Consider the following 13,270-nt stretch of genomic DNA (forward strand, 5'->3'; position numbering starts at 1 on the left):
TTATAGAAAGACAAGAGTTAAACATTTTGAAATAAGGTTATCACGAAAAATAATTTATTAAAATATTATGGAAGTGAAGTTTTTGTCAGAAACTTCTCAATGAAATATCTATCGTAAATTCTTCTAATATATATTGAAATTAAATAACTATAAAAATTTTACTGTAAGATAATTAATTGATCATATATATTGCATTTAATAAAATATGATAAGCCCATTAACCCTATTAGCTTATGGTATTATAAAAAGATAAGAATTATATATTTTGAAATGAGGTCATCACAAAAAAGTGTTTTATGAAAATCATGTAAGTGAGGTTTGTTTAAGGTATTTTTGAATGAAATTTTTTTCATAAACTCATTTGATATTTTGAAATTAAATAATTATATAATGCATACTAATTGAGGCTGTTAGTTATTATCTCACGTACCAAGCCATCTCAAAATTAGTCTAATCTCATCTCCTATTATTTTATTGCAATATTTGAAATAAACTATTGGAAATTCTTTTTTTTTATAAGCAACTTTTGTTTATCACAAAAATATAAATAAATAATGTAATTCTGAAAATGAGACGGTGCAATTGCAAGAGTTAGAATACTAAACTAAATAATCAATTTTTATATTTAGTTCTTTCAAAAAGATTATCTCAAGCCACTAATTTTATAAACTAAATATAAAAGTTTATCGCAAAAAACTAATTCTTTGAATTTATAATCATAAAAAAATAAAAATTAATATTTGACTATAAGGATATTAAAAAATACTTTGTTACTAGAAAAGAAAAAAAAGGAGTAAACTATGTATGAACTGATTTTTGTGACAAATCTTTGTAATATTGCATTAATGGTTAAATAGATAACATAACAAATATTAAAAAGACAATTAGCGGCAAGATGATCATTGAATCATCCGAAAAATTTTATTGATTACTGTTTCGAATTTGAAATAAGAAAATATTGTTTCTAGTTTGAGGCATGTAATTATATGAGGATAATGAAAAGTATAAGATAACGAACATGTACAACGCACAGGACAAAATATATACTAGTTTGTTCCATATTTTGCATTACTTCTTACATCTAACATGCGCAGCAAAGATGAGGCAAGCATGTGCAATCTGAACCAGCAATGCTCAGTTTCCTTCTCTATTAATCATAAGTAATACGGTAGAACAAAATATGAAATCGAACCGATTTTTTCCAAGTCAATATATTCCTTTAAAGCAAATAACAGTGAGTCAATTTGGTTTGCACTTCTTCAGAAACGCGGAGCGGACCACCCCGGCCCGTGCCCCTCTTCGGTCGTCTCCCTTACCTTTTAACTAGCCATACCGTCTCGGGTCAGGACCCTTTAGCTCCCCTCTCCCCATGAAGACGCCGTTAAAACGGAATTTCCTCCTTACCGTCCCGCGGACTCCTTGGCGCCAAAGCATAATAACGTCCCGTTACCACACCAGAGCCCAATCCGTTAGACAGCTTATCACAAGCTGCAGGGACCTCTCCTCTGCAGTCTCAACCCACTCTCACATCTTGAAGTCCGGATTCTTAAATGACACTCTCACCGCTAATCACCTCATCAACTGCTATGTCCGGCTCCGCACCATCGAATATGCGCACCGACTATTCGACGAAATGCCCGACCCGAATGTCGTGTCGTGGACTTCCCTCATGGCAGGCTACACCGCTGTGGGCCAGCCCGATAAGGCCTTGCAGCTTTATGCTGAGATATACCGAGGTGCTGTGGTTCCGAACGACTTCACTCTCACGACGGCGGTGAATGCCTGCTCGGTTCTTGCCGAGCTCGAGATGGGCCGAAGTATCCATGCCCATGTCGAGGTTTTGGATCTACCAGACAACCTTGTTGTCTACTCTGCCCTCGTGGATATGTATGGCAAATGCAATTGTGTCGACGAAGCTAGACGGGTTTTCAACTTGATGGGTTGCAGGAAGAACGTCGTCTCCTGGACTTCGATGATCAGCGCATATGCCCAGAATGCCCGGGCACATGAGGCGCTTGGTCTTTTCAAGGAATTTACTGAAAGTTCAGCTCAGAATTCGCCGAATCATTTTATGTTAACTAGTGTAATCAGTGCCTGTGCAAGCCTTGGCACGTTATCTTCAGGGAAAGCTGCTCATGGGGCTGTGATTCGTTTGGGAAGCGACACGAATGATGTCGTTGCAAGCGCCCTCGTGGACATGTACTCGAAGTGTGGTTGTTTTAGTTACTCCAACAGAGTGTTCCGGAGAGTAGAGAATCCCTCTGTCATTGCCTACACTTCGATAATTATTGGGTCCGCTATGTATGGACTCGGGAAGTTGGCCCTGGAGCTCCTGGCTGAGATGGTGGCTAGGAACTTGCAGCCAAACGATGTCACCTTTGTCGCGATCTTGCACGCTTGCAGCCACTCAGGGTTTGTTGACGAAGGCCTCGAGTGCTTGAACTCAATGCACTGGAAACACGGGGTGCTGCCAGACACCAGGCACTACACGTGCGTGGTTGACATGATGGGCAGGACAGGCAGGATTGACGAAGCCTACTGGTTAGTAAAATCTGTGAATGTAACGAGGCCGGAAGAAAGAGGTCTCTTGTGGGGTACGCTCCTGTCAACGAGCAGGCTCCTAGGGAGGGTAGACATTGCAGCCGAAGCCAGCAGGTGGATGATCAGAACCCAGCAGCAGGTCGGGCGCTTACGTGGCAATGTCCAATGCGTACTTGTCCGTAGGGGACTGGACCAATGCAGGCAGGGTCCGCACACAGATGAAAAGAGCAGGGGTTAGGAAGGAGCCCGGCTGCAGCTGGGTTGAGATCAGTAACACGACACACACGTTCTATGCTGGGAACCTGAACTTCCCGATGAGCGGGGAGGTTGTGGGTCTGCTAAGAGAGATGGAAGCGAGGATGAGGGAGATGAAAAATGAGCCTGAGACTACATGGGAAATACACAATTGTAAGGGCTGCCCCATTCTCAGTTCAAGTGGCAGATCTGCAGAAGCAACAAATACATATTGACACAACATAAGGACAGGTTTCGGACCATCGAAACTGATGTTTTTCATTTTGAGAACCATCTATACAATGAATCACAGCTTTCTTAGAACCAAAGATGCCGCTGCTTCATTAACAACTGAGAACCGGTCATGTCAAAACTGTTTACACTCATCATGGGCAGATCAAAGATCATAACTTTTTGTACAATGTGGCATCCATCCTCTGGAAGACCAAGTTTGCACACACCGTGGGCAGATCAAAGATAAAAAATTCTTGTACAATGTGCAATATACCCTCCGGAAGATCAGTGTCATAAATTAACTGCCTCTTGCTCAACTCATTCTCACATTCTGCAATTTCTGCCGAACATACACAACACAGCCCTAAATGTGGTAGCCCCAACAATTGCACGATGAAACATAGGATCTGTCTTGAGTTTCTCAAGTATTGTGATCCTAACATTTTCAAAGAGGAGTCACAGACGCAAGGAGTGTTTATAAACCTCAGTACGACCAGAACACAACGTCACCCAACTGCCGAAGATTCCATCTTGCAGTCTTCAAACTTCACCTTTAGGATTCGGTCTCCATTCCTTCCTCATCATAGAGAAATTGTTATGGACAACTTTTGCCATTATCTTTAAAACTGCCAAAAAACAAAATTCAGAACAAATATAATGGGAAAATCCCAAAATGCACAGAGATCATCAGTAGTAATTAACTAATCCGACTATCCATTTCTGAACATCCTAATGTAGGAGATTAGCACTGATCGTGGAAACTGACATTAATCCTCCAATCACATCTTTCAAGATGAGTAAATTACAATGGGATTAACTTCCATTACGGGCCTCCTTAAAATGAGGAGTTTATAGAGACGAATGAGAGAGTGCCACATCATAGTGTGTCGGATGACTGTCGACTTGTTAATAACAAGATTCTTGTGTTTTCACGACACTTATTTTTTTTAATATAATAAGATACCAATTAAACAATAAGAAACTTACCTTTTAATAAGATGACGCATTCTTTTGTAAGGAACTTATTAGTTTGAAATTTCTTGCCAAATAGCAAGTCTTGTTATTTTTAGAGCATCCTTAAAACTACACTTTGAAGGAGCATCCTCACCCTAGCAACATTCAATTACAATACGTGCCAAACCACAAGCAAGGATATGATGAACTTTCACATTTGTTTCAGTGCAGTTATATCCCAGAAAGTATTAAGTGCATGTGATCTCAACGCAAGTAGAACCACTACCGATTCAGAGATTGGGAAATAGAAGCACTTGGTTAATTTGACTCACATGTTTTAGTTCTCCAAGAAGTGGCAATCCCACTGAGCTGAGCCTTCTCCTTTGTGGACCCAAAAGAACATTTAGCTCTGCTAATGACAACATACAGTAAAAGCGCATACAATGAGTACAATAACAACACACTATGGAGCATAAGGACTTCTGCAAGGATTAATACTGGAAAACGTACCTCCCACAGCTCGAGAGATTAGAAAAGCTGGCACGAGCGACCAAGACCAAAGCTCAAGGGTGTGCTAAATATGTACAGATATCTTCTATCAAGAAGAATAATTTGTACCATAAGGAAGGGCTGGGAAAATATCCACCGGTCAGCACTTATCACAGTCAAAATTGTTCACTATATAAAGCAGTCAACCTCCTGAAAATGGTTGACTTAATGGTTCTGATTACTAGAAGATGTTCGCTTCTGCTCTCATTTTACTAGAGAGCCAAAAGAATCATAAAACAGTAATATTACAAAAATTCCTATCTATACCTCCAAAAAGTCCAAGAAACCCACCCCCCGTGTCTCGACCCCATGGGTGTGAGAGTTCATGAGCCTCTACCCCACATCAAAAAATAGCCGATGAGCAAAAAGTAAAAGTACAAAATCAGCAATTCATCTCACTTTGTACAGATGTACAGAAAGGTAGCTACTGATGACCTTCCTAAGCATGATTAATCTCACTGGGCGATTACTAATTATGCTTCCCCCACTTCTTATCCTTTGCTCACAGGGGGAAGGGCTAATAAATCAGAGCAAACACATGATATATACAGAGGGGTCGACTTATTCTTTAGCATTGCTGAAACCCGGCCTACTTATGGCCTCCCTTGCCAGCTGCATGAGACGTAGTAGTCCATCTATGTCTTGGAAACTGAAATCAATAACCTTTCTTAAGGAGGTTATTATATGTTCCTTATTTTGGGACTCTTCCATGGTTGCACTAGCGGCTGTGCAAACATCCTGGGACTTTCTCGAGGCTTCCATCGCGAGATGAACATCATGTGTCTGCAAATATCAAGGGCCAAGAAGCTCAAAACCTTATGCTAGCACGTGTAGTTATAGCACAGATGGACCACCAGTCTATTATCTGGAAAAACAAGTCTAACTTTTCTTCACAGAACGGAGCTGGCAAAGGTTAACAAGATAAGTCCCCAGCAAATAAACTCAGATTGCGATTTTGATCCTATAATCATGACATGGAATTAATTCTTTCTGCAGTAGATATAAGAATTCCTCGATAGAGTTAGGCCTGCCACTTCAAGAATATTCACAAAGAACATTGTAATACAGTTCAGACATTCACAGATTCTTCTTAGCAGCTTCAAGCAACAATAATGGGGACAAAAGAAATCCAGAGGACTTACAAAGTCAAGAAGTCGCACAAAGCTCGGGCGATTACGAGCAACAACAATATGATTTCCAACAGCATGAGAACCAGCTCCTTTTGACAGATTAGACCTATCTGCTACTGCTTGGTTATTCAAGTTATCAATGTCTGATGCTGAAGAAGATGGAGATTCACCTACAGAAACATATCAATGTCAAAGAATTTGTTCCACGATTGAAAATAAGAAAAACAAGAGCCTTATTAATACTTGTCATAAAAGGCTATATAAGGGCCAGATCGAGATCAAACACACGTCATAAAAAAGCAATCTAAGAATAAAAAAGGTCAATGTCTATTGGCCAACAAAATTTGTAAATGCTCACTGGCAACATATACATTTTTTCATTACAGAAAAATGTAACTGCTTTATAAATGTCTATTCCCTTTCAAGCTCTGTACCACATAATGGCAGCCTGAAAAAGAACTGCTGCTTCTTTGTTCATATAATTAGAGCATTTGCAAGTACCATCTCATCAACACTCAGCTTGAATACCTTGATGTAGAGTTGCTTGCAACTCATGCCGATCTCTGTTTAGGCTAGCATATTTGCAATACACTACCCTCATATATGCCACCTCCATGCATTTGTAGGCCAAAGCAGCAGAAGCCAATTCTTGGCATCTTTCAAATTCAGTGGCGCAGGATCTGCCGAATTGAGAGATTGAGCAGCATATCAATGAAAACTAAAGCAATGAACCACAAAAATATACTAAGGTGCCATATCAATCTAAATGGGAAGCACACTTTAGCCTAAGTTTCCATGTCCACAGGAAGGGGGGTAAAAAAAAAAAAAGAGCATGATAAAAAAGTTCAGAGTTGACAACCAGTCCTGTTCACTAATTTTTTTTTTTTCTGATAAGTCCCGAACACAAATACAAATGCTAATATTATCCAGAAGCAACCATACATTAGAGAAGCATAATTAAAAAAAATTGTTTTAAGTGATTTAATAGTCTTTATATTAAGATAATTTTACTTACTCGCAGAGTTTTGCAGCTGTACTGTACACCTGCATAGGAGTCATCTCCCGCTGCTTGCTACTTTCAACATTGCCAGTTTCTAGTAATGAAGCTCCCTCAAGGAACTTCAGAGCAGCTGTGAAACATGACTCATTACCTTCAAAGCCAAATTTAGTTCCCTACAGATACAGAAAAAATCATTCCTCAAGTGGTGACAATCTGTGGCCTAAAAAAGCGGTGACAACCCAAACAAAAGACAATGTCCAACTTCTAAAGTCAGTATAGCCCTACCTTCAGACGATCTGCAAAGTCTCTGAGTTTCTCTGCTTCCTTCAGTACAGTAAAAGCTGTTTGAACAGATTGATTAGCTCTTGATGGACTGGATGATAGCGTATCTTTTGCATCATGCATTTCAGATGTGAGACGTTCCAAACAATTGGAGACGCCGTTCCTTTTGTTTCTTTTTAATAGTTCACCATTGCTTGCAGCATCCACTGGGAGCCCATTGCATGTAATCCTTGGCCCTACAAGCTGAGAACCCCGACTAGGTGTCCCTTGCTTACCTTCCTCCTCCAGATGTGAGAGCAACTTCTCCTTCCCACTTCTGGATTCTACTGACACAGGAGCAGCTCCCATTCGACGATTAGAATCGGAACAAGTATTCTCACTTGGAGATTCAAGACCAAAATCACTATAATGATTGCCTGTTCTCCCATGTGACTCAACATGCTTATTTTGTTTGGACAGATCCCTCCTTGTGTGATTCTTTTCGTTCTTCTGAGCCGGGTCAGGATGCACTTGACTCCGAACTTGGCCAAAGGGAGGAGCTTTCGCTAAAGATTCATGTCCTTGCCCCTTTTTTAGATGTTCTGCTTCCTCTTTACCAGCTGTCTCAAGAGCCTTTACCTTGTCTCTATCAGAATCAGATGCAGAGCTTCTGCCCTTACCATTAGATGCTAAAGAAGACAGGTCTCCCTTTTTCCGCTGGCGCAGAGCATTCCCAGATTGCTCTGCATATACACCATTGTCATGAGAAGTATGACTCACAGGGAAATCACCATGCTGTAGATAATCAGTAGTTCCATCAAGAATATTGCCATTCTCAAATCCAGAAGATGGTCTAGCCTCTCTTTGTAAGAGGCCTTTATCCATAACAGCCCCAGACAGCTTATTCCCACCACTGACTTTATCATGAGAGCCTTTGCTGACATTATCCACAACCGGCAGAATTCTATTCACAGCATTCCGTTGAGTTAGATTATCAGGTCTGGTGACCCTCAAGGGAGAGGAGGAAACAGATTCCACAGGTGAACTTTGCACCTCATAATTCACTCTCGATTTCTGGGAGCCCGATACCTTTGAAGAACTCGAAGTAGCCTGTTTAGGGGCCAATTTTTTCCTACTTTTGCTGGGATGCCGGTCTTCTTCCACATCATCAGTAAAATGATTTCTAATCCCAGAGGAAAATTCCCTGATTGCCTTACCGTCTTTCCCTGACCTGCTGTTGCCATCTTTGCTACTAGAGTCTCTTATCACAGCTTCCTGAACCCTAGACTTGTTTTCTTTTTTTATCATATATTCACCAGTCTCCTCCTTTGTTATTAACTTACTATCCTCTGCGGAATGATGATATGGCCCGCCGTCAATCTGATCGTCCTGAGATCCCTTCAGTTTCCTTTTCTTCAATGAGCTGCTCCCTTTTACAACATTTTTCAAATTCACTGAAGGGCTATCTGTTGAGAACTGAGCTTGATTGCTGAGATTCTTAACAGAGACTATTAATCTGCCCCCATGACCATGATTCACTTCCTCAGGAGAGCTGCATTCATCGAAATGACCCTTACCCTTTACAAGAGTCAATTTGGGCTTCCCCGAGCTGAGGCCTGTTCTGCAAACTTCGGTGTCGGCATTTCCATGTTTAGCACCATTATTGATTTCTTCTCTTCTAGCCCTTTTGGTGGTCTCAAGGTCAAATTGATCAGATTTCCTCTTGCTCTTCTCTTTGATCAACTTCATATCACCTGCAGACATTGGGAAAGAAAGAAGTCAGTTATCAGATAGAACATGAGGATCAAATTAAAAACTGTCAACTTTTTCAGATTGATACCTCTATTCAGGTTCTTCTCTTTCTGCTTCAGCATATTTTCGCCCAAAGCCAAGTCTTGTGACTTGCTTTCAGACAAATTACATCTTCTCAATGAATTCAGTTCAGCAGGAGATTGATTCATGTTATTCAAGCTTCTTCTTTTGACAGGTTCGGCCTTGAGCTTCTTTAGCATTTCCTTAGGACCCAGCTTACTCGTCCCCCCGCCATCTGTCTCAATAGTGCTCACATTTTGTGGATTTTGCCCTAGATTCTGAACATTGGAAGTGACTCCAAGTGCGGATCCATTAGCCTGATCCTGACTTCCAACACCTGGATATAGAATCAGACTGCGCATCATCCCTGTAGTCACATCCTCGTGAATGTCACAACTGTTCATTCGAGGCCTGCAACAAAAATAGGACTAACAATCAAAACAGTACACAAGTCTGATTAACTAACTCGCATGAATTTTTGACACTACTAATGAATCCGAGAAATGTGGAGTAGAACTTACAGCCAATCTAGCATGCTACACATCCACCTTTTGGGAAGGTCCTCTGGTTTTCTACCATTTGGCAGAAGACGCCATTTCTCACAGAGATCACAACAAACCCAATTATCTAATAGTGAAGGTGCAGCTGGGACCATCTCAGCAATGGGAGCACCAGGGATGACGCCTACAGCACCTTTTGCAGGTGCCCTAGAAAATGAGCTGTTAGTAACTCCATTGGTCTTGATTTCCCTTGGATTATTTATAACATCATCATTATCTACCCCAAGATAGGTGGAGCTAGCATCCTTCCTCCTTCCAGCTGAAGGTGCCCCAACATGTTTCTGTTCCCCATTAAAGCTCTCCAAAGCATCTACCTGTTTACCGAGTTTATTAATATGCTTCCTAGACGTTAGCTTCAGCCCCTTCTTTTTCGTAGGAGGGATATCATGACTAGGTCCCTTCTTATCTTTCCCTGGAAGACCTGCAACAATTCTCAATCGATCTTTACCTGAAAGAACAATTTTGTCCTCTAATCCGCTGCCCGTTGACCTCTTTTGCCCTCCAATTAATTGTTTTTCATCCCGGAAAGGAACACCAGTGTCACTGTGCTCATGACATGGAGCTTCATGACCGGCTTTCCATTTCAAAGAATCAACTTCCCCAGCAACAAAATCTTCCTCATTTTTGGCTACATGCTGTCTGTCTTTTGGGAGCACAGAAACTTTGTCCTCTTTCCATTTGCCATTTTCTGTTGGAGCAAATTGACCATTAGCACCCTGGGAGCTTGAAACCCCATGTTCTCCAGACTTCACAACCGGACTCCTCTGCCTTTTTTCCATCTCCAAACCATAATCAGGGCCAGATATTGGCTTCAATGGTGATTCCCTCAAAGACTCTGATTTAAGTTTCCTTGTCACCTTAACCCTATTGGCCTCCTGAAAGACTTCAGATGCTTTAGCAGCCATCTTTCTGGGTTCCCCACCAGCATCGCCTGTGTTAGACAAAGATGCTTTTTCCAAGTTATAACGCAGACTAGCCTCACCATCCAGCATCTCATTGTTAATTTTTTTCTTCCCTGGAAATGACGTTTTATTATCAACAATCACAGCATTTCCTTTGTTCATCTCCACTGCTTTTTCCTTTCTAGTCTCTGATTTTATTTTCTTCACCTTTGACAGCACAGCATCGCCCTGCTTGGGAACTAACTGATCCACTGGCTCAGTATTCTGTCCTGGACTGACTTTAATATTATCTGCAGGTTTATTATCCTTGGCAAATACTCCTTCCTTTACCAAGGAAATAAGACTCTCGTGAAGAGGAGATATAAGCTCAGAACAAGCAACAGGGAAAGAAGTCATAGCCTGTTTCAAAGCACCAAGAATTTCATTTAATATAACCAGACAAGAGTGAGAATATACAACATAGATACCACGAAATGGCATCCACCTGAAGAATGCTGCCAGGAGATTCATCAGTGGCTCCCGCAGACAGTGATGGGAATCCGCCACTTTCCTGAGAACTGCTACCCAATGATGTGGATGGCGAGCCTTCAAGACCTAGGCCACTGTAAAGTGCTGCATTCACCTTGGCGATCTTATCAGAACCCATTTTGATGCGAACCTTCAGTGTTCTCAGGTTAGTCCTGTTGCCAGACATAATTAAAGCTCCACCTTTGGTGGGATTCTCAGCAACTGGATCAGAAGAGGAACTTGGCTCTTGCTTCACTTGTTTGACAGAAAGATTCCCACTAGGGAACTTTTTATCTTGCAAATTATCTGCATTACTCTGGGCATTTTTAAGCCTTGAAGAAGGCAGTGCAGTTGCAGGAGCTTGCAAGATCCGTGACATCAAACCCTGCATGTGACAAAAATAATCATTTCTATAAATTCTGGCGAGAAAATCTCAATCTAAACTTCTTCCACTAATGATGAAGAAAACCAAGAAGAAGTACAACTATGTACCGCAGAAGGTATGTTGTTCCGAGATTTAGTCGAGACATTGCTTCTTTCGGGGCTCTTTTGACGAGACAAAGGCGACCGTTCATAGGTAGGTAAAAATGAACCGTAATCACCAAATGCTGGCCCTGTTAAAATAATTGAAGTCTCATAACATCATTTCTCAGTCACAAATACTGAGTATTTATGCTTCTTTTCCTCACAACTTCCATGACAAAGCACTCACCCAAAGTCTCTGCAGAGAGAAGACCTTCAAAATTTCTCTGGAAATGACCCAGAATGTTTTGAATCTTCCCATCCTTGAACAAGAAATAGCTATGTCATCAGTAATGTAACATCAAGCCACTTATCCAAAAAAAAAGAAAAACAGCTGATTAAGCAAACACAACCAAATAATATGAGAATTATGTAACTTTCAACATGAATATGACCTGTCCTAATTACCCATACCATGAGGCACACGAACAGCTTCTCACAAGTTTTTAACCAGTGCTCGTTTGTCATGATATGATCATGACACGTTGCAGTAATATATACAACTTAACAAACCAATCAACTATCTCAGGAACTCAACCCTGACATCAATTAGTTCCCAGAACAGGTAGACAGAACCTCTCCAAAATACTAGCTCATGAGAGAAACCCAAGTCCAGAAAGTGGTATGTTGTAATTACCACTTTCTAAGTTCATTCAAACCGTGAAAATTACAATGCTTCTGTCGCATTTTCCCTTCAAGTAAAACTTTGCCATGCAAGTGTCAGGAGAATGAATTACGGACAGTGATTTCCAAAGGAACTTAGAAAGGAAATGCATGTGCCCTCATATAACACGTGTTAATTTTCATTTGTAAAGATGCCTAGTTTAAGTGTTGGGGAGTTTGACAAATTAAAACAAACCAAAATGCACCATATGGTGCAGGTCCTTTACAACATCAGAATTCCCGAATAATTGCCGAGAAGATCATTCGGTCTCTACCAGATGCAATCAATTCTACCAGGTCACGTTTGGATACTTCCATCTTGAAGGCCCCAATGTTTATCATGAATTCAGTCAGGTTTTCAAGTTTCTGCTCAAATTTTCTCTCTAACCAAAGCAGCCATCAGCCCCCATGCCAAGACAAAAAGCAGCAGTATCTGGAGGCTAAACTGACTGCAAACTCTATATAGGAGCCCTGAACTCCCATAATGAGCCAGAATTCACATCAAAGACTCCGACTTTATGACATCAGGAACAAAAAGTCAAGCCCTTACAATGTAAGAGAGGGCAATATCAGGGTCAAAGTTGCTGCTGCTGCCTTCTTCCTCCCTGTAACAGCAAGCCTCGCCTTCTTCAAGCTCGGTGCTATTATTCTCCTCCATAACCGCAACAACCACGAACCCTAGAGACCCAAACAACCCCTTAACCCCTGCAAAACCCTAACCCTAGTCCGACTTCCCTGAAATCCAGCATCACTCCGGCGATTCCTCACATGCCCTAATTGATCAACACTCAACAATCGCACCGGAATCCCCCTGAAACCTCTTCCCCCCCCTCCCAATGGACAAACCCACATGGGAGATTCCTCACATGACTTCAAACAAAATCCAGTCTCGCTCCCCGGGGTTAATAAACATTCACACACACAGACGAAAACACAGACCAGCACTCCCCCACCCCCAAACCGCCGGCGCGATTATCGGAGGTCCGGTGCCGAATACCGGATGATCGATCAGTGCCGGCTCCGATTAACTCGGGCGAGCTCCGATTGCGAGCTGGGATTGGTTCCGATTTTCCCTTCCCTTCAGACTCTCTCTCTCTCTCTCTCTCTCGCTCTTCTGGTTTTTTGATGTGAACAGCAGAGACGGAGCTGGGCCCTTTTTTTCCTCTAATTTTCTTGTTTCCATTTTTGTTCTTTTCAATTTTATTTTTTTTTCATTTTCCGAAATTAAGAATATTTTCGAATTCTAATTTTTAATAAATAAATATTCATTAATTTTTTATAATAAAAATATATATAATTAATTAATTGTGTCTGCTCGGTCGGGTTGGTGTTCTGTTCTTCATGTGCGCGTGTGGCTATTTATACGTTTCGACCGTTGGCGTCTCTTTTCGTCTCTTGTGG

The 13,270-nt window shown here is 41.2% G+C and overlaps 2 protein-coding genes across 2 annotated transcripts; one reads left to right on the plus strand and one right to left on the minus strand.

Annotated features, from left to right (window-relative positions):
- The first annotated feature begins 1,120 nt into the window (after positions 1 to 1,120).
- LOC116209560 (pentatricopeptide repeat-containing protein At4g15720-like) lies at positions 1,121 to 3,099 on the plus strand. The gene is given in 2 exon segments (XM_031543223.1): positions 1,121 to 2,682; positions 2,684 to 3,099. Coding segments are annotated over 2 exon segments (1,641 nt in total). The 5' UTR covers positions 1,121 to 1,369; the 3' UTR covers positions 3,012 to 3,099.
- A 67-nt stretch (positions 3,100 to 3,166) lies between these two features.
- LOC116209559 lies at positions 3,167 to 13,022 on the minus strand. The gene is made up of 13 exons (XM_031543222.1): positions 12,420 to 13,022; positions 11,397 to 11,469; positions 11,177 to 11,298; positions 10,662 to 11,069; positions 9,237 to 10,576; positions 8,744 to 9,126; positions 6,928 to 8,657; positions 6,658 to 6,815; positions 6,171 to 6,322; positions 5,655 to 5,812; positions 4,474 to 5,295; positions 4,296 to 4,372; positions 3,167 to 3,635 (listed from the first exon to the last, which is right to left on the minus strand). Exons 1-11 carry the CDS (start codon positions 12,525 to 12,527, stop codon positions 5,074 to 5,076), a joined length of 4,854 nt encoding a protein of 1,617 aa, XP_031399082.1. The 5' UTR covers positions 12,528 to 13,022; the 3' UTR covers positions 3,167 to 3,635; positions 4,296 to 4,372; positions 4,474 to 5,073.
- Positions 13,023 to 13,270: the final 248 nt, after the last annotated feature.

The sequence above is a fragment of the Punica granatum genome, chromosome 5 (assembly GCF_007655135.1).
Source record: "Punica granatum isolate Tunisia-2019 chromosome 5, ASM765513v2, whole genome shotgun sequence".
Lineage (NCBI taxonomy): Eukaryota > Viridiplantae > Streptophyta > Magnoliopsida > Myrtales > Lythraceae > Punica > Punica granatum.